Raw genomic sequence first — 25,551 nt, forward strand, 5'->3', positions numbered from 1 at the left:
TGGGAGACTTCGGTACCCAACAACCAGACTATCGAAGTGAAAAACTAAAGAAGCGTCTGAGGAAGGAATTTTCCAACACAATTTCTTTTTGGCACCCTAGGTTCCGACGCGGGTGTGAAGTTGTTTTCTGTGATGTTCCACCCGGATTAATCTTAGACGCTAGAATGGCTGCAAGCAGCAAGCTGGACGACGACAAGATTGAAGACAACATGCAACTGTCAGATGATATGGAACGGCAAGACGGAAATGAACTATACCATGCTGCACTTCTGGTGAAAACGGCGATCATGCAGGTAGAAGATATGACATGGCCTCCATCTCCTGAACATATCTCAAGTGCAGCCGCTGAAGCTGCAGTTCCACCATGCCTCTTTAACCTTCTTGCCTGGATTGCAACTGGCGATGCTTCACTCACAAATGAGGCAGCCGTCTCCCTGGATGTACCAGCAAACGTTCCTAAAGCTTTGAAGACCCGCATCCTCTCTATCGCCCAGGACATCATCTACATAACAAGAAAAGGCCGTATTCGTACTCCCAAGCACGTATCCCTCGCAGTCAGCGTACATCACAAAACCGGCTCAATGCAACTCGTGTCTACACTGAACCGATTCGGCACTGCATTTTGAAAAGTAAGCTTCAAGAAGTGGAGACGGCCCTTGCCGAACACTGCCTCCAGAAGCAACACGTCAATGTAGTACCAAGCAACATCGCACCCAACGTCCCAGTAACCTTTGTCTGGGATAACAACGACATCCGAGAAGAAACAGCCACCGGGAAAGGAACCACACACTGTACAAATGGGATTGTTGTTCAGGCCGCAGTCTCAGGATGCCGGCCGAAGATGCCCGAGGCCCGATCTACACCCAAGGTGCGGAGACGGTCTGTGCAAGAGAAACCCAGACATCTGCTTGAATACTGGTATGTAGTGCCATAGATTAATTACTATCTAGATGGGAAAGCGTGCAGTCCCCACATGTTAAAAAGTGTGGTCCAGTGAAGACAGTCAAGGCTAAATTGCTCAGAGCACTAGAAAACAATGTGCAACCGCTGACAAGTATCCCCCCGGATGCTACCTGGGTGCTTGATGCAATGGCCATCATCCATTCAGCAGAAACGGCACCAAACATGATATACTCCCAACTGGCCTCTTCACTCTTCAACACCATCACATCTGGTTATCCAGCTGGTGCGCGCAAAGACTGGGTAGTTGACACATACCCTGATATATCCATTAAGATCACAGAGCGCAACCTGAGAAGCGATGCTGGTATGGAGAGCCTCGAAACCAAGATCCGCACAGGAACACAGAAGATTGACCAGCAGCTGAACAAGTCTCTGATGAGTGGATCCTTCAAATGTGCCCTGACAGAATTCCTCCTGAATGAGTGGTCCAAGCCAGAGTATGCTGCGCAGCTGGGCCAACAAGCACTGTTCATGACAGTTGGAGAGAGGTGCTTCAGGTTGAAGGCCAATGACCAACTAACAGAAGTCCTGAAGGCAGAAGTGGCTGAACTGAGATGCACACACGAAGAGGTAGACACCAGGCTTTTGCTTCACGCAGCCCATGCAGCTGATCATGGTGCTCCTGCTGTGATCATCAAGTCCCCAGACAGTGATGTTGCAGTCATTGCCCTTTCAGTCTGCCATCGTATTAGCTCGCAGCTCATCTTTCGCACCGGTACACAACAGCAGACCCGCTACCTTGATCTTACAGCTATGGCACATACCCTGGGACGTGATATCTGCTCTGCTCTCCCAGGTTACCATGCCTTCAGTGGCTGTGACTCGACCAGTGCCTTCACTGGGTGCGGAAAGCTGTCAGGACTTAAACTGCTAAAGATCGAAAATGAATTTAGAGCCACTATGAACAGCATTGGGCAGTCCTTCAGTCTGTCAGTAGCAGAACTCGCCAGAGGAGAAGAGGTCTGTCGGACTCGTTTCTCTTATTCAATATTTCTTCAACATTGGTTTTGACATTTTAATTTTAAGTGAGCCAGTATCGTTTTAGATTTTCACCTGTTCTCTTGTGAGCAAAACATCAATTCTTACTGCTCCTTTTCTCTGAATTGTATTAATGTTAATCACACAAGGCTTTTGATTTTGAATACAAGATGACAGCTGATGAAGATTGATTTGATTAACATATAACCCCAGTTGGCACTTTGCTACTAATTTATTTATCAAAAAAATCATGTGAGACTAATCATAACACCATTATCTGTATTAATCTGTAATTCTCTTTCTTCCAAAAGCAAACAATATGTATCAACTTCTTCACTCTCCTCTTTCAATATATAGGGAAGTATCCACTCGATTTGACATGATAGTTTCATTTTGAGCACTCAGGTCAATCGCATAGATTGCATACAGACTTTTAAATGCTGTCATATCCAAAATGGGTTCTTTATTTCCATTGCTTTCACACACCTTTTGGTAAGACTTGGATGCTTCAGCATAATCATTTTTTCCCAATTAATTTCCAATCTATCTCGTGGATAAAATGTTCCATCTAGAGAAACGCGAAGTTGTTTCACCTTAGCATTATCACTCAATGCATTATTCTTATCAGTAGCAGTATCATCATGTGTTTTTTTTGAAAATGAGCCACAGATATCGTGGCTTTCCTTCCAGAACACCCAAATTCCACGTGTAAGTGATTTGGTTCAGTTTAACGTGTTGGCATCTTCTTTTAAGGTATGATACATTGAGTGGCTTCTTTGAGTTAAGTCTTCTATTCAACATCTCTTCTGTTTTAAGATTAGGAGTATATTCATTAATATGCCATCTCATTTAATCAATTAGAAATTTATTCTAAGCAGCAAAAGCATTAGCTACACCAAAATGCAATCTATTTTCATTATCATTCCTTTGCAGTTGAAATCTAATTTTCAGACCTTACAGAACTTTATCATGATCACAAAATCCAAATATACCTTGAAGAGGAACTGCTACAGTAAAACTATTTCCTGCTTTTGTATCATCATTATACATTCCTTTCCTTTGACTATATCCAGGGTGGGTCTGTGTTTGTTCCTGTTGACATATCAGGAATAAAACCTTCGACAGCCCCCTTTCCCTTCTATCACTAAATGAATATAGTGTAAATTTCATCATTTCAGATGTCGCAGAGACATAATCAACTGCTTCAACTTCTTGTGTTCCAATGTACAAACAAACACTATCAAACATTTTCAAGAAGAAATCATTCACGAGTGTAGCATTCGTGTTCGTCGCAGCCTTAGTGAATGTAAATTTACACAACAAGAAAATTTTGGTGAGATTCAAATAAGTTTGTTGATTATTATTTCAAAACTTTTTGTGCCACTTGCATTCCAGTCTGTTCCAGTTATTGCATTTACCTTGAAGTAGTCTTCTTTTTTAGTAGAGTTTGAGATGACAATGGTATCATCCAAATCATAGACACTATCAATTGCTTCCATACTTGTATTTATTGAGGAAAAAAGATGTTAAAACTTTTGAAACCCTGACCCAAGTATTTGAATTATTTTCTGTCGTTCTTGGGAAGACAACTGAGTTTTGCCTTTCTTAATTTCTTTTGTTGCTTGTAATTTATGAGATTCCTTTTGGGCATCTTTTATATTCTTTATAGCACCCGCTACATTTCCCACAGCAGAAGCAGTTGAACCAATTAGGTCTTTATGTTTAAGAATAGTTGAACCTCTACGCATTAGATTATCAATTATCCCACCTCCTTTTTCTAAATTGATGTCCGACACCCCTTTGTCTCTTAGGTTTATGGTATCCTCTACCAAGATACACACCTTCACCCTTGTAGCGTGGGGAAAGGAACATCCCATCCCCGTCATTATTTTATATTTTCCCAACTCGTGTTTCCACACAATAACCATCATATTTATTTATTGGAAAACTTCACAAAGGTGAATTCTGATGGATATTTCTCCATTAAAATAAATCATGCAATTATCTTGGTCGGTTGTCCTAAAATTTACTCTGAATATGGTTTTTCCTGACACAGGTAGATAAACCAGATTTTTGGGTTCCATATTGAATTTATAACCAATTGGGGTTGAGTATGCGCTGAATGAAAATATTGTATTTATTCTTATTCCATCATTATAAGCGCCATCAATCAAATCACAGTGAATTAATACCGAATTTATGCCTGAAGATATTTGAATGACATTATCTCTGTAAAATGTCCCATTAGTTTCAATCTTTTTTGAAGAGAAACCCAATAACTCTCAAAATGAATTATCAATTGTGAAATCAACCTTGGAGTTATTTTTCAGTTTAATAGTTGATTTTGAATATCTATAACTATTTTTTTGGTTCATCACCCTGTTCTTTCATAAGACGAGCAATTTCGGAAGTTATTTGAGAAATTTCATATGCTCTGGGTGAAAGTGTTATCGTTTTGTTTCCACTTCCTGGATTATAACTAAACTTGTCATTTTCTCGGTGATATTAAACAAGGTATTATAAGTTTCCATGGATAATAAAGATGCCTCATATTCTTTTGTTGCGTCAAGTTGTAGTGGGTATGGGAATGAAGATGTGTGGTCGCTTGTTGTGAAATTAAAACTAAGGATTGTGCTTCTCATCTTATTTAATATGGGATAAAATGTCTTTGTATTGACATTTATTAATTATTTTCATGTTCATCAACTGGTCTAAAATGGCTGATGCTTCATAAAAACAATTGTTATTTCCAGCCTTCGTACTACTGAACAAAAATAAGTCTATTAACTAATTGTGATGGGTCATTTGGAAGAAAACTAACACCCGAACCAAGCCTACTTAAAGCCTGAATAATGTGTTTCTCCTTCTCATTCTTCCTACTTTTACCAGATAGACTAACCCTACAATTAAGAGAGTCCAGCAGATCAATATATACTCTATCATCCTTATTTTTCATATCCAATGGTTTATCAAAATACTTTGATTCATCCCTCACAGTTGGACCTTGTTTTCCATCTTTTGTTAGAATAAACATTAATCTCGGAGTTAGTTTAACAGGGGGTTGAGCAGAACTCAAGAACCTTAATTCATCTTTAAATATCAATCCTTTTTCTTGAACAAGATGAAATATTGCTGGTTGTTCTCTTGGAATGAGTCATGCTTTTGTTTTTGAATCTGCTGAATATTCATTGTTTTGAAGAGCCTTCACAATATAATCAGGGGGTTGATTAATCTCTTCCAGTTGTTGAAATAATCCGTCATCATCATATTCTAATTCTCCTATATGCTCTAATTCTTCCTTCATCATTTGACTGAAATCTTTTAACATTTGAAGTTTTTTTTCGGAGTATATTCAATTGTGGGAACTGTGGAAACATCTATAATTTTTTCTTGGGAAGTTTTTAACAGTGGTTTAAAAAATTTATCTTGTTTTCTTTCAAATGCTTCTTCACCTGTTAGTTTCTGTCTGCGTTTCTTCTTTATGTCTTCCTGTTGTTTTACAACTTTTGAAACCAACGCTTGATGCTCCTTAAATCTTCTTGCTCTTTCTTTCGCATCTGTTTATTTATTGGAAAATATCATTCACTGAATTATAAAGGTCAACAGGGAAATTTTCCTTTTCTTCATCATTAAAGGAGATGTGTTTAAAAAAAAATCCAGTTCTTTAAATATTTCATCAAATTATTTATTAACATTAGTACGAGTTGTAATTTCTTCTTCACTAACACTTGTATCTCTGCTTTTCCATATGTTTGGGTTGAGTTTCTTCATCAACATCAAAACCGAAGGATAAAATCTTAACCCCATTACCACTCAGATGTTTAATATAATTTGTCTCATTCCTTCTGGATTAGTTTATAATCTCCCAAGACCACCAGATTTTAGTTTCATAAACTCACTCTTACAATGTGAATATTTTGTTGTACCAAGAGAAACCTCAAATATTTTACCTTCTTTCCTCAATCGCATATGTTCTTCCACTGAAATATAGTAACAATCTTCACCTTCTACTTCTCCAGCTCTTCTTGCTCTAGTTGTTGTTGATACAATATGAACTACATGGTGTTTTTAAAGCAAATTTACAATATTCTCATTTGTACTATACAAGAACCTTGGTTTATGAAAGTTTTTTCCAGAAGCAGATTTACCCACAAGATTTATAATAATAGTTGTCATTTATATACAATATGTAATTGTTTATAAAATAAAAAATATGTCCCTTAATATCTCATCTTGTTTCACAACAATATATTTAAATTTTTCAGTCGTGTGCTTCATATAATCCCCAAATTCCTTTTTACGACATCATGTAGAACAATTGTCTCTCCAAAAATTGTTTATATCTATTGAATTTAACTTGAATAAAATAAAAGTATTAGCATTGTTTCTTATTTATGCTTCAGTCACATTTGGCTCGACGGCCGTAGGGTCTAAAAAATCTCCGGCCACTAGCAATTATAGGGCGGCTGCAGTATTTCCACAGTCACACAATGTAGCAGTCACATGTTTTTATTTTTTGGGTAGCCGCACGGGGTATTTAGAAATTGTGGAGACCGAAAACGTGGGGGTGCCATACGGTCTTTGATTTGATGTCGCATGGTGACCTAAGGGCGTTCCTGTGGCAGCCATAGAATTTTCAAGGCAGGTGCAAGGTAGCCTCAAGGCGACCGCAGGGTGGCCCTAAGGCGAACGTGCGGCCAGATGATCGGTAACGAGTGGGTATATTTCCCAGTTCTTTTTCATATGTATATCATATCTCATATCTGTCATATAGATTGTGGACCAGGTTATATACAGATGGCGCTGGTTGTTCTGGGTTGGTCTTTTTCTTGGCACCTTTCCCCTTGTCCTTGGTTGATCACTTCTTTGGAGGCATGGTGATGTGTCTGGTCTGAGCTGCTGGTGAAATGTGATTATGTGTGTGGCAAACACCTATACTCCAATTTCGAGCGGTAGTGCACAGTGGATGCACGGTCGACGCAGACTGGTACGGAGGCCATACGTAGGATGCACGACAGGCATAGAGGAACCGTGCGTCGACCCTGAGTTGCCCGCAGGTAGTCACACAGACCGCAAGGCCACCGTACGGTGAACACAGGGACGCCTTAGGACTACCCTACGGCGACCGTGGAAATAGTGCGGCCGCCGTAATTTTTTGGGGGTTGACAAAATTCATTTTTCATTGATAAGAGCCGACGGCAGCCGCACGAATAACGCAAGCCCACCGTACGCCCTATGTACGGTCGACGTGGAACACATCTACGTCATGGCTACGTCTTGTCAAATTTCTACGGCCAACCTAGAAATGAAAAGAAGTTATAATTCCACGGAGACCCCTACGGCCTGTAAAAGATAGCCATATGCCCTAGGGCCACCCTGAGGCCACCTCAGAAACTCTGCGGCCGCCGCACGTTTCTGTCAATTCAGGGGGGTACGGCCGCCGTATCCTAGCCAACAAGCAAATGTGACTGAGGCATTAGCGACGAGGGAGTTGAAGGTATGATTGATGAAGATAAATACAATTACAAGAAGAATGTCTCCCTCTTCTGTAGTAGCTATCCAGTACCGTTTGATTTTTCTCATTAACACAATCATCAAAGATAACGAGGTTCTTTTTTGATATATCCAAATCTTGGGGAGAAGGTATATCATCCATATTTCACTAAGAATACAAGTTATCGGTTTTGATTTCTTTTTATATCTCTGTGTATCACAAAATAGTTGTATTATATCTTCAATGTTGTAATCATTTAGTTTGTTTTGAAGTTTAAATAAACCGATTTTATCTTATTTTTGAAGACCAGCATTAAAACCTTGTGAGAGTAGTTGAGACTCAGGTTGAAAACTAGACCTTATGAAAATTATTAAATTGTCATAATCCAAAAAGTTGAGAGTAAGGAGCATCTTTAAAAGTAAGCAGGTTTTTCCACACCCGCTTGAACCAACTATGAGACATCTTGATGAAATTTGGAAGATTTTTATGGTTGTTAAATTTTATCTTGTTTTCCCAAATGGGTAAAAAATCATTCATTTATATATTTGGAAAACAGGTTATTTAATTTATTATTGGCTTTTTCAGAAACTCTATATTTTATCCTAAGTTCAGGTTTAATTTCAAGATAATCCATTATTTTATTTATACAATATCTTGTGTTGATATTTCCCTGAAAATGGCAATCGTGAATAATATATAACAACAATCCTTTGAACATTTCTCTTATGCGTTCAGTTTCTTCCATTGTAAGGAAAGTTGTGTTATCACCGTCATACTTTACATTCATTTCTCCAATCAATCTTGTAAAGTAATTCATTTTTGGTGTAAATCTAAAAGACTTATTTTCCTTTTTATATTTTTTATCATTAATTGGAAGATAATCACAGAATATATATTGTTAATTGGATTTTGACTCTGTTTAATCCCACTCTATCACATGCAGGACAATTCTCAAATTTGTCATATGGAGAATCAGGGAATTCAAGGGGCTCAAGATCTAGTATACTATTCATATTTATAAAGTAAAACTTTACTTCAAATAAAATTCATCTTCGGTACTTTCATTGGTGCTTTCACAATCATCTATAAAACTACTTTCATAATTATCGTTTGAACACAAACTCTGTTTCATAACTACTCCTGTTCCAACAGATACTATCACTCTCATAATCTTCAAAATCTTCAGTTGAATAATGACTCATATTTAATTGGTAGAAAAAAACATTACCTTCTATATCTATATACTTTTTTTTCATTAACGGATTCAACTACTACATTTTTTATATTAAAGGTAATTTTATAATGATCCTTAACTACTATTGAACGAAATGTCATTTCACCTGATTTATTAACATCCTTTATTTCATCAGGATTTACATCTTTAGGGTTGTTGAAAAAAATACAAATTTCTCCTTGCATATTACAGATTTCATATTACAGATCTTATCTTTTCTTTCTAAAGCTTCATCCATGAGGTTTTTCTTTTTTGATACTTTTTCTTGTTTCATTGCTTTTTCTAGTTTTGAATGTATTACCAGAAGGAGGGGAGAAACTTTTGTTAGAGATACTTTAATTGATGTTCTTCCAGATATACTACAAGGACTTCCACTGAAGGAAATTGAAGAACTCGTATTATTCACCATAATTGTTTTTATCCAATAGTTCTAATATTTATCTTTATTCAATTTTACATCCTTGACATATTTCTCAGTATCTTTTACAAATGAAGAGATTGATTGAACTTGTCTTTTGTGTCTTGATACATCGTATTTAGAAAGTGAAAAAAGTTGGAGGAGAAAATGGTTTTCAGCACAGATTCACCTATAAATTAAATGAAATTTTCATCAAGAAAATTTTATTTTAAGCAAAGTTTTGTGATATAAATATGATGAATACAACGTACTGCGATGTTTGTAATCATGAATATAAATGTTATAAAAAAAAAACACCTTCAAACCAAAAAACACACATTCAATCTTTTCAGACAAATATCTCCACTTGACTAAGAAACAAAACATTGTGATAGATGTGATAATGATATTCTGAATTTTTTTTTTTTATAATAAACACCTTGAATTACACAAACACAAGAACAATAAATAAAAATGACCGTTTTTACAGCCATTTTTCCCTGCTGTGCAGGGGTTTTGCTTTTTTCTTGAGGCAATGTTTTATGGCCGGATGCCCTTCCTGACGCCAACCCTGGTCGCCTCTTACGACACACAGGGATATGGTACACCTATTCTAACCGGGGCATACACCGGGACCAGTACACTGGCACTCATTTCGCCGACATCGGAAGGATGACAGGCTGAGTCAACCCCCTGGTGTTAATTCAGCAGCCGACGGGGCTTGAACTCAGGACCCTTGGATCCCAAGCCGCCACCCTAACCACTAAGCCAACACCAGGCTTAAACACAAGAACAATGAAGAAAGGGAAGGTGCCACTAAATTCTTTTAGTGCCATTGAAAACTCCAATGGGGCATTTAAAAGACATATAAAAATAAGAGTATTGAAACGATAATTAAAAACACATTAAGTGAAATGAAAACTTTAAAGTTTTATCTGGGAGTATAATTGAATATGGTAAGAGAAGGCGATGAAACTACTCCCAAAACGAGGACAAACCCTCACTTTATCTCATCATTTCAAGATTTTATAACATGTGTTGTTTACGATGAACTCCAGAGACAAGAACAAGATGTTAATAACACTGTAGTAAGTAGTGGATTTGCGATTACAAAAATAATCTTTTTAGATATACACATCTTAAAATCAGATCCTCTTCAAGCTTCTTCTTATATTGATTCACCAAAAGAGATAAAACTTAAGAAAGCAGTTGTTAATATTCAAAACAAAGATAATAAATGTTTTCTATGGTCTATTCTTCTTCACTTACATCCTCCACAATGGAATCCTGAAAGGGTTGAACATTATAAGAAATACGAGAATACATTAAATGTTAAAGATTTAAAGTTTGCAATGTCATTGAGAGATATTCCTAAATTTGAGAAAATGAATAATCTATCTGTTAATGTATATGGATTAACGGATCCAAACAAAGTTCAGATATTAAAAATTTCAAACAACTATAAAAATGATGAAACACACATTGACTTTCTCAACTTTACTTCAAAGGAAAAATCACATTATGCTTTCATCAAAAATTTCTCAAGATTAACCAAATCACAACTATACAAGAGAAAATGTAAAACGTATCCTTGTAAGAGATGTCTCGACTCCTTTCACACAAAAGAACGATTAAATCAACATTTGAAATATTGTAGTAATCATAAATTCACCACAATAAATTTACCAAAAGCAGGTTCAAACATATTCAAATATTTTAACAAACCTACAAAACATCTGTTTGTGATGTATGCTGATTTTGAAAGTATACCTGAAAAGATAGATACTGTTTCTCCAAATCCAAATAAATCATACACAAATAAATATCAAAAACATACTCCTTGTGGTTTCTGTTATTATATCAAATCATCTGTTGGTGATAAATACAACAGGTTAGAACTTTATAGAGAAGATGCCTCAGAGGAGTTTGTAAGATGATTGGAAAAAGACTGTATAAGACTAAGAGAAATAATGGTTAAAACCTATAAACCAATATCATTAACAAAGGGAGAGAAAAAGGAATTTAGAAAGAACCATATCTGTCATATTTGTGAGGAGAAAATTGAGGGAGAGGTCAAGTTTGGGGATCACTGTCATCTTACTGGTAAATATAGAGGTCCAGCTCATTCCCGTTATCTTAATTACAAACCTCCAAACGTTATTCCTGTCTTTCTTCACAACAACGCTCACTATGGCACACATCTATTTATAAATGAACTTTCAAAGACATCTGGAGATATTTCTGCCATTCCTAACACAGATCAAAAATACATCTCATTCACAAAAACAATTCATACATCCCCCATAACCCATATCAGATTTATTGACACATACAAGTTTATGGCAAGTCCATTATCTAACTTCGCATCAAATAATAAAAACTTACCGAATCTTAAATTACATTTCTCAAATCAAGAAGAGATTGATCTCTTATCACAAAAGGGAATATATCCGTATGACTTCTGGATTCATTTGAGAAGTTTACAGAAACACAACTTCCTTCAAGGGAAAGTTAATATGGCAAGTTGAATAAAACTCATATTTCCGATAGAGATTATACACAAGCTAAAAAGGTTTGGGAGAAGTTTAATATGAAGTATCTTGGAGAATATCATGATTTGTATCTTAAAACTGATGTATTGTTATTGGCTGATGTGTTTGAAACTTTTAGAACAGTCTGTCATAAAAATTCTTATGGATTAGACCCCGTTCACCATTACACAGCCCTGGGTTTGACTTGGAGTGCTATGTTAAAAATGACAAAACAAAATTTGGAATTAATCAGTGATATAGATATGCTTTTCATGATAGAGAAGGCGAAAAGAGGAGGAATATCTCAAGTATGTTCCAAGAGATATGCTAAAGCAAATAACAAATATCTTCCTGATTATAATAAGAATGAGGACAACTCTTACCTGATGCATTATGATGCTAACAATTTGTATGGGTGGGCTATATCTCAATCTTTACCTTATGGAAAACTTAAATGGGTCGAAGAAAAACATTATGAAAAAGTTTTACAAGACATTATTGTATCCTCTCAAAAAGAATTGGATGAAGCTGAAGTTGGATATTATTTTGAGGTTGATTTAAAATATCCAGAAGAACTTCATCACAAACACAAAGACCTACCTTATGCCCCTGATAAAGAAAGTCCAAGAAAAGAATGGTTAAGTGATTACCAAGTCATTCAATATATAAGGTAAATCTCCAGAAAAACTACTTACTACATTAAATGATAAAGAAAGTTATGTTTTGCATCAAAGGAACTTGAGACAATATTTATCTGCTGGGTTGAGAGTGAGGAAAATTCATCAGATTTTGAGAAGGACTTTTATAAATTAATGAATAATGCTGTATTTGGAAAGACTATGGAAAATGTTAGGAATCGACAAAACATAAGACTTGTTACATCTTGGAAACAGGCTTCAAAGTTAATCAATAGACCAAGTTTTGAACGAGCAGAGGTGTTTTCAGAGAACTTTTGTGCTAGTCATTTGAAAAATGAGAGTATTGAGATGGATAAATCTATTTATATAGGAACATCAATTCTTGACTTGTCAAAGTTGTTAATGTATGACTATTACTATAATAATTTAAAATCAAAGTATCAGGATAATGTCATTGTTATATATGGATACAGATAGTTTTATATTAGAAATTAAGACAAGTGATGTATATGAGGATATGATTGATAATATTGATATATATGATACAAGTAATTATATATCAGTCAGGTGATGTGTTGTTTTCATCAAAGAATAAAAAGGTGATTGGTAAGTTTAAAGACAAATTGGGTGGGAAGGTCATGCGTGAATTTATTGGATTGAGATCAAAGTCTTATGCTTTAACGTATATTGATAATAATAACATTGAAAGGTGTGATAAGAAGTTAAAGAAAATAAAGAAAAATATAATCAAGGAAACAATAAACTTTAAACATTATTACAACTTTTTAACCTTAAAGAAGGAAGAGTACAGAAAAATGAATACAATAAGAAGTTTTAAGCATCAATTATATACAGAAGAGATAAATAAGAAAGCATTTGGAGCTTTTGATGATAAAAGATATATTTTAGAGAATGGAATCAATAGTCTCCCTTATGGTTATAAGTTTAAGTGTTAAGATATTGGGTTGGGAATTTTAACAGGCTGCTGCCATCTTTTTACTGATTTATATATGATATAATCAAGCAATAACTAAACCAGAGTGGAGATTTAATCCGCCTTGGTATTTAAATGGGAAACATAAAGAATGTGAGATGTATCAAATAAGTCTTATTGAAGAAATAACCAGGGTAAAAGTAGATAAAACAAATAAGTGGAAAAATTTAATTACAAATAAGTTGGAGGATGTAAAGAAAAAAATAAATATCCTTGAATGGACTGAAAACTTTGATGGTTATCGATTGAACAATGGAAAAAACAATTTACTACAATCTCAAAATGTTATGTGGCTCAGGAGGTGGTCAAATAAGAGGATTAAGAGAAGTTTATCATTTCATTTCTGCTCAACAAAAATACTTAAACCAAGAACTAAGTTCCAAAGTAATCTTTGTGAATATACTCGATGGTGATGAATGTAATAGGAAAATTAAGTTATTCCCTGAAGGAGAACATGGACAAATATTCATTGGTTCGCTCTTTGAGTGGAATGAAAATATGAAAGGAAAAAAGTGCTTTAATCAGGAAGTCTCAATTTTCCATTTGCTTGTATGGGAGAGGGAGGAAATCAGTCTCCTATTTTGAGCTTTTGGCGCTTGAGTCAGTCTCAATTTTACATTTGCTTGTATGGGAGGGGGAGGAAATCAGTCTCCTATTTTGGGCTTTTGGGGCTTAAGTTATAAAGTTTTTTTTTCCCCTTTTCCCCATTCATTTGAATGGTTGCCTCAGAAGCCCCATTTATCCTCTACTGAGGGTGAGGTGGGTCGGGGGACGGGGTTTGGGAGGAGGTAAGCATGAGGGGAGGGTTTCTCAACTTGAGTTTGGTAGTGGGACTTATGGAGAAAGGGGTGGGAGTAGCATAGGATTGAACAAAATGGGGTACGTTAAAACAGCAAGTTAACTAGAAGGGCACTCGGTAGAGAGCATACCTCTGCCAGCATACCTTTAGCCCCATCTCTCAATGGTGAAGAATCACTTTTTAAAATTAAATAAATCTCGTATCTGGTTCCGGATTCAGATCTTCACCAAAATTGAAACACTTCTCCTTGTCAAACACCCAACGTGTCCATCAAGTTTCGTACCAATCCGTCCACAACTTTTTGAGATATCGTGCTATATATCATTTTTGGCCCTTTCTCTCAATGGTGAAGAATCACTTTTAAAATTCTACTAGTCGGATATGGATCCAGATCTTCACCAAAATCTAACCAGTTTGTCCTTGTCACACACCGAACCTGTCCACCAAATTTCATCCGAATCCGTCCATAACCTTTTGAGATATCCTGCACACAAACAAACAGACAGACAGGGGTGAAAACATAACCTCCTTCACCTTCTGTAGCGGAGGTAATAAAGCCCACAGAGCCTGCTGGGAGATGTCCATGGGGGTGAGGGGGGAGGGAGAGGGTGGAGAGAGGAAGGGTAAGTGTGAGGGGAGGTGGAGGGAAGGCAGTGTGATGAGAAGGGGAGGCAGTGCAAGAGGAGGGGAAGGCAGTATGAGTTAGGGGAAGAGAATGAAAGGCAGTGTGAAGGGAAGGGAATGTGGCGTAAGGGTCAGGGAAGGGAAAGCAGCATGAGGGGAAGGGAAGGGTGATAAAACGCACCCAAACAGCAATATTTTCGATTAAACACTGGGTTCTATAAAAATCGGGCAGGAGCATTTAAAACCACACTATCTACCTGGCAAAGGCCTGCCTGCAATGCATGCTCGCACATGCAGCGACCTTTGCAACACTATGGTTGGCTCACTCTGAATCTGATTCCTACGGGGCAGTGGGAATCAGGTTTAAATTCAAAACTGAATTGTCAGTCCTTTAAAGTCAGGTCAGGCCAGATCAGATATGTGACTTGCTACAGGTACCATGTAAACCTGCACTAACATGATCCATGGTCAGGTTGTTGGTGACTAAACCGTCTCCCCCACCAGGTTTTCTGGTGAGGAGAGTGTATGGATATGGACACCCAGTAGGACTAAAAACAAAACCTGTCAAAGGGCAGAGGAGCTCCTTGTGAGCCAATGGCCATCCATATTGGATGCCCAACTGCATCTGTGGATGTTCTCCTGCAGTGGGTAACATTTCCTCAGAGGTTGGTGGCAGTATTTGCACTCCGGCCACCATAAAACACTTCACTCCACAAAACACACGAAAAACGCAAAGAAAACTGAAAACCCACTCTGTGGGAGTACCTCCTGTGCAGCTGCCATACGCAGGGCAGCTCAACGGATGACGGGATTGGGGCAAAGCCTTTGGGACCCCCACTCTTTGATGATAGCATTAAAAATACGGGGCAACCTTCCCCGGGTTGGATTGCGATAGTGTGTTTCGGGGTGGTGCTGAAGTGTTGTCCAACAGATGGCATCTCCTCGGGTGGGTGCCTGGAATGTCTTATCCTTAAAAGAGGATGATCACCTGTCTGCTATCATCTGAGCTACAGCACTTGAACATCGATATTGCAGCACTATCTGAGGTTTGGAGAATGGATTGTGGTGAGATAATGGTGGATGGTTTCACCTTCTACTGGTCTTGTTGCTCTGATGGTTATTATGCCCAAGGATTTGCTGTATAGTAGCTGTGTCCAATAAGTTGATCCCAATGAAAATTGAGATAACACCAGTCAATGAACATGTTATGAGGCTGAGATTCGTCGTTATCTTTCTCTGGAAAGGAAAGGGTAATCGCCAGGACTGCAACAACTACCAAGAGGGTGACACTGCTCTCAGTGCTGGGCAAGGTCTTTGCTCAGATAATTCTTCATAGGGTTTGCCACCATTAGCTTGAGCACCAGCACCCAGAGCAGTCAGGCTTTACACCAAAGAGGTCAACAACTGACTGTATCCTTGCTCTTCGGGTCCTCACCGAACGCAGACGAGAGTTTCGGCAGGAGCTGCTTCGAGCTTATGTTGATCTCTGCATAGCGTTTGATTCAGTGAATTGGGATGCCCTCTGGAGGATTCTTGGCCTTCGTGGGGTGCCACCAAAACTGATCGATCTGATGTCTGAACTCTACTTTGGGACTGAGAGTGCTGTGAGATGTGGTGGTTCCATCTCTGACTTATTTCCAGTTGTTACTGGCGTTAATCAGGGGTGTGTACTGGCCCCCACACTTTTCAGCACTTGTATGGACTGGATTCTGGGGAGGATGTCAGAGAGATCAAGCTGTGGTGCATCCTTTGCGAATGTCAAAATCTCTGACCTTGATTTTGCAGATGATGCAGACATCTTTGCGGAGACTTTAGATATCCTTTTGGGGACCCTCGAGGTTCTGAATGAGGAGTAGGAGCCGCTGGGCTAATGGGTTTCTTGGGTCAAAACTAAGATCCAGGCTTTCAATGACATCTTGGATGCTGCTTTCTTGTCTGTACCTGTTTATGTTGAGGTCACGGAGATATTCACTTCCCTTGGCAAGTGATATTTGTGTCTCTGCTGGTTGTGAGCCAGAAGTCAATAGACGTCTGGGTTCGGGCCTGGAAAGTCATGGATTTACTGGATAATGGAGTGTGGTGCTGCCGGTACCTGTGCAGGACGACAAAAGTCCGAGTCTTCAGGTCCTTGGTGCTTCTGGTCTTGCTCTCTTGATGTGAGACTTGGACTCTAACCAGGGATCTGAGACAGACTTAATTTCTTTGGTACCAGGTCTCTTTAGAGAATCCTTGGCTATCACTGGTCAAACTTTGTGTCCAACGAGCGGTTTCTGAGAGAGACTCAAATGAGATTTGTTACCTGCATGGTCCGTGAGCATCACTTGTGGTTGTATGGACATGTGGCTCAATTTCCTGTCGCTGATCATGCTCACCAGATTCTCTCAATGAGGGAGCCTCCTGAGTGGAGGAGGCCAATGGGCTGACCACCTGCCTCGTGGTTGCAGTAGGTTGATCAGCATCTCAAGGAGATGGGGATGGACCAGGCATCTGCCTGGGGGATGGCCAGATGGAGGCACCTGGAGTACTGGTGGAAAGTGGACGCGCTGCTGTGGCGCATACTCCCATACCTGACCTGACCTCTGTGTTCACAATCGGCTATCAGGTCTTCGTATATGCCTTTTTTCTGGCATATGCATTGGAGAGATTCTCCTCCGTCGGGACGTCAATTCGGTAATGATGACATTCTTAGTTGCTGCCGAGTAGATGGTGATTTCAGGCTGTTTGGCAGTTTCTGCGATTTCTGGAGGGTATGCTATTGGCTTTTGGTCTTCCTCCATCGGAAACATCCAATCATTAGCCTTCAGTAGGATGTCCTGTATTTCTACTTGTGGATGTGACAAGGCTGGGTTCCTGGAGGATATACCATCAGCTGTATTGGTACTGAATGCAATGGTGGGATTGGCGTTCTACTTTGATACAGTACTGGTCTTCTTATTTGCATATTTGACAAAAGGAGCCAGACCTAATACAATTGCTCTTAGGGTTTGGTCATGGTACAAGATGTTTCTTCCATTTTAGAGTGAGTATCTGCAACCATTTAAGATGTGGAGCAGTGTGCATTGACGATGATGACACAGTTGACACAATCCAATGTTGGTTTTGCCTGACAATCTTAGATTGGCTGGGAAAGGAAGTTGGTCATGGATAGAACTGATGTGAAATGACAGCAGTTCCAGTGTCCATACATGGAGAATTTCTTCAATGACGGATCTGTTTGCATGGCAGAATGCCATCTCAACCACTGTCCTTGTTGAGCACATTCATACAGGTATACCAACATGTCTTCCTCATCGATATCCTTTACCAAATTAGTTAGGCATTTCCTGTGTTCTCTTCTGCTCAGGTCTCTTATCAGTGTGCATTTGGTTTTTCCTGTAGCCGAAACCTGCTCGGTCAGTTTAACCTTTGTACATATCATTCAGGATAAGGTGTCACTCCTTTCCTTCTAATTGTTTCACACCATTCCACATAACCTTGTTTTTCTTTGTTTCTAAACACTCTCTGTACAGTGTTTGGGTCTTTCTATCCCTGGAATAGTGGTTAAAGTGTTATTTGGTGTTGTGCATATATTTTGTAGAGGTGGTAAGTCTTTTCATTTGTTGACCTACCTTTTTCTGGTCCTGTACAGGACACTGTTGGAAGTATATCTGCTTACCCCCTCCCCATATTTTCAGGGACTTGGTACACATTGTCTCTTGACTCTCAATGGAAGTTATTTGGAAGTTATAGATGGTGAACTTCGAGGTCATTTTTGGCACAATTACATTGTTGTATATCCACATCTTCATTATTCCAGTCAGATTGCTTTTCTAAGTTGTTTGTAACATTGCGACCAGCATCATCTCGACCATTTATCTGATGTTATCATCTTCAAATCTTCGTAGATCACCTTTCCGTGGAATGTTATGGGTTGTCTGTGGATATACGTAATCTGCTTCCCATCAATTTTGAGTTATGCCTCATAGGCTGTTTATTGTGTCTTTTGTCGTCCTCGCTTCTCTTCTGCATTTGGAACAACTTTCTTCATAGCATAGAACTTGCATTTGAAGGGCTTAGATTTCATGGTTCGTGTCCAATGAAGAAAAGTTTGAACCTTGTTGACAAGTTGTTGGTCGCAAAACCTCCAGAAGGATGTCAACATCAGGTCATCTGCATATGTTTTGACAGATGTTGTGATGTCTAATCCAATCATAAAGTATATTATACAGAGACAATACTGCATTTTGAAAGTTTCACTCCTTGCAAATATGTTAGTTTTTGAATTAGAGATTTCAATTTAAAATTATTTGGCCTTAGCAAAAATGGCTGATTTAGCCTTTCCCCCCTCATGTATAATACAAAGTAGATGACCTTATTAAAATTATTAGTGCAGGAATTGCTTGAAAAAGGAACAACAGGGCCACTTACCACAATATTTGCCTTCTGTCTTTTGAGATCTTCTTTAATGAAAGCTGTGAGAGATAGATGGAGAGATAGATATAGAGATGTGCTTGAAGTTCCACACCACAAATTATTAATGGGAAGTGCACAAGCAGCCATTTTAACCTTCAATCTCGAATAAATATTTATGCCTTCAGGTTTCATCAACAAGTCAATTCAGTTTAAATTACCGAGCTTACAACTAGATTGTGCACTGTGTGACTCGACATACAACGTAGCTTACCAGGAATCAAAGTGAACTAGATAGAAGGGCACTCAGTAGAGCGCATACCTCCACCACGTAATGCCTGATCCATGAGACCATATCGGGCCCAATACATTTTTGAAATATCATGCTATATATCATTTTTGGTCCGATCTCTCAATGGTGAAGAATCACTTTAAAATTAAATAATTCTCGAATCCAGATCCGGATTCAGATCTTCACCAAAATCGAATCAATTCTTCCTTGTCACACACCCAATCTGTCCACCAAGTTTCATCTGAATCCATCCACAACTTTTTGAGATATGCTATATATTGGTTTCACCCTATCTCTCAATGGTGAAGAATCACTTTAAAAATTATCAGATCCGGATCCAGATCTTCACAAAAATTGAATAAATTATTCCTTTTCACACACCCAACATGTCCACCAAGTTTCATCCGAATCTGTCCCCAACTTTTTGAGATATCGTGCTATATATCGATTTTGGCTCTATCTCTCAATGGTGAAGAATCACTGAAGTAATTCTAGTAGTCGGGTCCGGATCCGGATCTTCACCAAAATCTAATCAGTTCGTCCTTGTCACACACCGAACCTGTCCACAAAATTTAATCTGGATCCGTTAACAACTTTTTGAGATATCCTGCACACAGACAAACAAACAAACAAACAGACAGAAAGGGGTGAAAACATAACCTCCTTCCTTTACTTTCAGTGGAAGAGGAAATAAAGATTCTTCACTTGCATAAGCCAACATATCAACAATGACTTAAAATGAAATTGTCCAATCAACGTAAATATTTATCAGAGAGAAGAAAGTGCATGCGTGCATAAGTATCTCTCCAAAGCCAACAACATATTTGGGGAAATTACAAGCTCGGCATACTGTGTCTGACAGAGAGATGGTGGGGTGTGGTGGGGTGGGGTGGAGGGGGTTGGGGGAGGAGTTGGAGAGTGATAGAGGAGGAGGGAAAGAGATTTAGAAGCTTTTAAAGGAAGAAGGAAGTGTTTTCTTCAATGAAGATATTGGGAAAAGGGAGAGGTGAAGAAAGAGGTACAGGAAGTACAAGTAAAAGACAGAATGAGATTGTGTTTTGAAGTGAAAGAGGTTTTTCTTTTTTTGAAGCAAGGATGGGGAATAGGATAACATTGAAGAGGCAGAAAGGACAAAATATTTTGGGGGAAAAAACAGAAGCGAAATGACAAACAACCTCAATACCGAGACAATTTCGCTCACGGTTATCCGAGGAGGTGGCCTTGGTCTCCATGAAAACGAATTTGACAATATTGACAACAAGGTGGGCTTCCGATTTAACACGGAAAAATTTCGACAAAAACACAAATGGCACACAGAGACGAAAATAGAACACAAAACACGACGGATATGGTTCGGAAACTTAGTTTTGATTGAGGTGGAAGGAGCAGGCTGCAGATTTGACTTACATGTGAAGCAACCCTGAACCAGAAGCAACACCAACAAAAAATGACAAAAATATGCAACTTATGACATGACGACTGGATGAAACCCACATATTTTATGATGCATACATCATTCAGCCTGTCATTATGTACCTGTTGTATGTACTCACCTGAAGCAATGGTTCCAATCAGTAGCACAGCACAGAGCAGTAAGTTACCAGCAAGTGGGCCAAACTTGGTCATCAGCTGACCTTGGCTCAATGTTAAAGTAATGCCAAACACCTAAACAAAGGAAATAACTCAAACAGATTACTCCCGAGAATAGTACATCAAGTGCATGCACATTTTAAAATTGACACGCATTTTGTTCAAATAGAATGAGGCTTCTTCGCCACAATTGCAAGGGCAAATCACTCACTCCGACCTATTCAATGGACCCCGTGATACAGTTAAAAATGGAAAAAGCTCTCTCTCATTATGAGTGAGGCTCTCTCATTCATATAAAACTTTGCTCCAGCTTAAAATACGAAGAATCAAAGTCTTTGCTTGCTGAAGCCATACCTGTACACATCCATTCAAGAAGCCAGTAGAAATGCCTTCAGAATTTGGATAGGTGAGCTCGGCAGCAAACTCAAACCCGATGGGAAGGCAGCTGGTCAAGAAAAACCTGGAGAGACAACAATTTGCATTCGGAGAAATGACTCACCAGTTGGTGGGTTCATAACCACACTAGTTGCAGCATGGCTGCCAGAATACAGGTCAACTTGGATCTTGATCAATTGAAGGATGAATACTCAACTTGCTTAAAAGAAAGTGGCACAATGAAACGGGACATTTTCTGTGGTACTTGTGCATGGTGACAAGGCAATGCAGGTGACAAAGTGCTTCAGGGGTGGGGAGGAACATTTTCCAATGGGCAACCCATCTTCACTCAAACCATAAAGAATTGTCATATGGAGGGCAAGCGAAGATGGGCAGGAATCGCACACGCCAAGGTCATTTGCCTCAAAGATGGCTTGCATAAAAGCCAAATTTAACACTATGCACCCTGAATGGTTGTAAGTGCTTAATGATGTGACGAGCATGTCTAAACACACTCATTATTTCCTTTTTAACTAATTTTATCTCTCAGGATATTCAATGAAGCCACAACAGTTTGCATGGGAAGGATGTCAGGCAGACATGCAGACAAGCATGATGGAAGAAGTAAATATTGCCAAGACAGAGGCTCATGAACGTGATATGCCTCTTCCCCAGAGACCTAATTTGTCTGCAAACAGCTGAACAATCATTCTCCTAAGACCCACCATGCTGGGGTGGTGAGATGTGGTGGTGTTTTCACCCCCAATGCATATCCAACTGAAAAGAATGGTGGTTGCAAGGGGCCAGGAAGCAAAACGGCTTGAGGGTAATTTGAAATGGTGGTGAACAGCTGTCTTGAAGACCTGGATGGAAGACTGAGATTGAAGAGAATGTGAAAGTTGGTTCCACAGGTGGGAAAAAAGACGAACAAATTTGTGGAGGTGAGCAGTAATCCTGGATATCAGTAGTTTCCCCAGAAGGTTTCCTCTGCTGGGTCGTGTATTGCACAGCAAAGACTCAATCATGAGTTCCAAGGAGCTTTCAAAAGACATCTGGGATAAAATTGTGAAAAGGCACAGATCAGGGGGTGGGTGTAAAAATATTTCAAAGGCCTTGAATATCCCTTGGAGCACAGTCGAGACAATCATTAAAAAGTGAAGGGCATATGGTACCACCAAGACCCTGCCTTGATTTGGCCATTCCCACAAACTGGATGACCAAGCAAGGAGGAGACTGATTAGAAAGGCCACCAAGAGGCCAATGACAACTTTTAAAGAGCTACAGCCCTTTACAGCAAAGACTGGTCACTGAGTGCATGTGACAACAATATTCCAAGCACTCCACAAGTCTGATCTGTAAGGTAGGGTGGCAACAAGGAAGTCATTACTCAAAAAAGCCCACCTGAGTCCCATTAGAGGTATGCAAAAAAAACCACTAGAGATTTTGAAGCCATGTGGCAAAATGTTTTGTCGTCTGATGAAACCAAGATGGAACTTTTAGGCCAAAATGCAAAACGTTACGTTATGGCGCAAACCCAACACAGCACATCACCCAAAGAACACCATCCCTACTGTGAAGCATGGAAGTGGCAGCATCATGTTATGGGGATGTTTCTCATCAGCAGGGACTGGGGCACTTGTCAGGAAAGAAGGGAAAATGGATGGAGTAAAATAGAAAAATCCTCAAAGAAAACCTGCTGCCCTTTGCAGGAAAGCTGAAATTGGGATGTAAGTTCACCTTTCAGCATGACAGCAACTCGAAGCACACAGCCAAAGCTACACTGGAGTTGCTAAGGAACAAAAATATAAATGTTCTTGAGTGGCCCAGTCAGAGCCCCGACCTAAATCCAATCAAAAATCTGTGGCATGGCTTGAAGATCACTGTCCATCAATGCTCCCTACGCAACTTGACTGAGCTTGTACAGAAGAATGGGAAAATATTGCCCAATCAAAGTGTGCGAAGTTGGTAGAGACCTATCCCAACATACTCACAGCTGTAATTTCTGTGAAAGGTGCTTCATCCAAGTATTAACTCAGGGGGTGGACACTTATCCAACCAAGATATTCTAGTTTTGTACTTTTAATTAATTTTCTGAAATATGTAGAATTTGTTTTTCACTTGGAAGTTGTGGGTTACCATGTGTAAATGAAGGTGGAAAAAAAATGATTTTATGCAATTTAATTCCAGTCTATGAGGCACACAAAAGGTGAAAAGTTTGAAAGGGGGTAAGACTTTCTCTAGGCACTGTATGTCTTCATTCTAATAACTGGACCCCCACCCCTAATCCCACAAAAAAATAAAACAAGAAAAAGAACAATCAGAGATTGCAGACCCTCGCCAGGACTTGTTTTGTGTGGTGTTTGTGTAGTTTTGCGTGGTGTATTTTGTGTGGTGTTTGTGTAGTTTTGCGTGGTGTATTTTGTGTGGTGTTTGTGTACTAGTGTGTTACGAAATTAATAACAAACATAACTATAACTGCCACTTTATTAACTGTTGGCAGTGATGACCAGGTACCAAGATGTCCCGCTTTGATGCAACCTCGCTTTGATCGGACACATGACCCTGACCCATGACGTTTTCTTTGTTATTATTCAATTGAATTCAGAATGGAATAAAAATAAATTCAATTCAAATCAAAATGGAAGACCAAATAGATAATCAGAAGTAATCTGCATTGGAGTAATCAGAAGGAACCCAAACAAGGAAAAAGCAAAGAGGAAGTCATCAGGAGGAATTTGGATAGGATTTGCATTTCAGCTGCTACTCCTCTACCCTCAAACCCATCCAGGCACAGCCAAGTGAGTCTGATTTAAAAAAAAAATAAAAAAAAACAACAAAAAAAACCCCCCAAAATGAATCCAGATCAAAATATTAAATAATTCTGGCTGCCAGACCATGTATCCGATCAAGTTGAAATTTAAAACACCTATTCTGTATCACCACTAGATCATAAATGTAAAGTTTCATGTCAATTGATTAAGCGATTCAAGAGAAATAATTTTGTAAAAAGATTTTCGTTCAATCCAATATGGCTGCCAGACAATGTGACCTATCAATTACTCGTGAACACCCTGCTATTCCCAAGGCTTGGGGAACGTGGGTGAAATTTCCCCTCAATCTGTCAAGTCGTTCTGGAGAAGAAGACTTTAAAAGTTTATTCTTCAAAAACTCATAGCTGCCAAACCATGTGACATATGACATCATAGGTGGAGAACTTTTTGTTCCTCATGGATAGGCTATCATACCTGCAAGGTTTTGCCTCGATCTGTTTAGCCATTTTGGAGTAGATTTTTGAAGGTTTTTATGTTAAAAAACATATGGCTGCCAAACACTTGACTGATGACATCATCAAATTTTTTCCCCCATGCAATTTATCCTGAGATGACCCTCAAAAATTTTCATACTGATCAGACAAAGCATGAGACGTATGTTATTATGATGTTACAATGAAGCCACCTATGACATCATCAAAAAAATCACACTTATTCCCCATGGGAAGTACTTGACTTCAAGCGTCTTTTCCAGTTTTTCAAAGGAGTATGTGCTAAGTTTAAATTTTTTTCCATGGAGCGGTTTTGGAGATACAGAGGTCCAAAGTTTTTCCTTTTTTCCAACATGGCTGCCATACCACATAACCTATGGCATCATAATTATCATTATAACATTCTATACGAGTCGTCACACCAATGGTGAAAATTTTGTCACTCAGATGAGAGGTTGCAGAAAAAAAAAACAAGAAAATTAGCACGGACGGACGGACAACCTGAAAACATAATGCCTCCGGTGACTTCGTCAGAGGAGGCATAAAAATTCTTAATTCAGCCTGAGAGCTGACTTCAGGCAAGGAAGAAGAAACTTAATGTAGACAGGATTGAAATACAGGGCCCACTATTGGCAATGCATCAGAATGGTGGTTTATTGTTGGCTGCTGATGTTTATCTGACTTCAACTAAAAAAAGAGGATCATAAAGTTACATCGAAGTTGATGCCTGGTGTTGGCTTAATGGCTCGAGTGGTGGACTTGGGATCCTAGGGTCCTGAGTTCAAATCCTGCTTGTCTGTTGAATTAATACCAGGTGGGGTTGACTCAGCCTGTGATCCTTCTGAACTCGGCAAAATGAGTACCAGCTTGCTGGTATCCTGGGTTGGAGTGGTGACCCATCTAGGATTATGCCCAATAGCCAAGGAGACTGCTTAGGCAGCACCGATGCTCTTCACAGAGTATGGTTCCAATGGATGGATTATAGTTGATG

At 38.8% G+C, this 25,551-nt stretch overlaps 1 protein-coding gene across 3 annotated transcripts in view; it reads right to left on the reverse strand.

Moving 5' to 3' along the window:
* LOC147020528 (choline/ethanolamine transporter flvcr2a-like) overlaps positions 1-25,551 on the reverse strand; it is a 128,986-nt gene that overhangs the window by 33,780 nt on the left and 69,655 nt on the right. For all 3 annotated transcript variants that reach the window (XM_085895966.1, XM_085895964.1, XM_085895965.1), the window contains exons 7-9: positions 21,278-21,383; positions 20,887-20,998; positions 19,060-19,103 (exon numbers count right to left, since the gene is read on the reverse strand). In XM_085895966.1, coding sequence (XP_085752092.1) covers positions 19,060-19,103; positions 20,887-20,998; positions 21,278-21,383 — 262 coding nt within the window. The remainder of the gene's footprint in view (positions 1-19,059; positions 19,104-20,886; positions 20,999-21,277; positions 21,384-25,551) is intronic.

Source organism: Eptatretus burgeri, chromosome 9, assembly GCF_056783735.1.
Source record: "Eptatretus burgeri isolate ZD-2024b chromosome 9, Ebu_testis_v1, whole genome shotgun sequence".
In the NCBI taxonomy this organism is placed as follows: domain Eukaryota; kingdom Metazoa; phylum Chordata; class Myxini; order Myxiniformes; family Myxinidae; genus Eptatretus; species Eptatretus burgeri.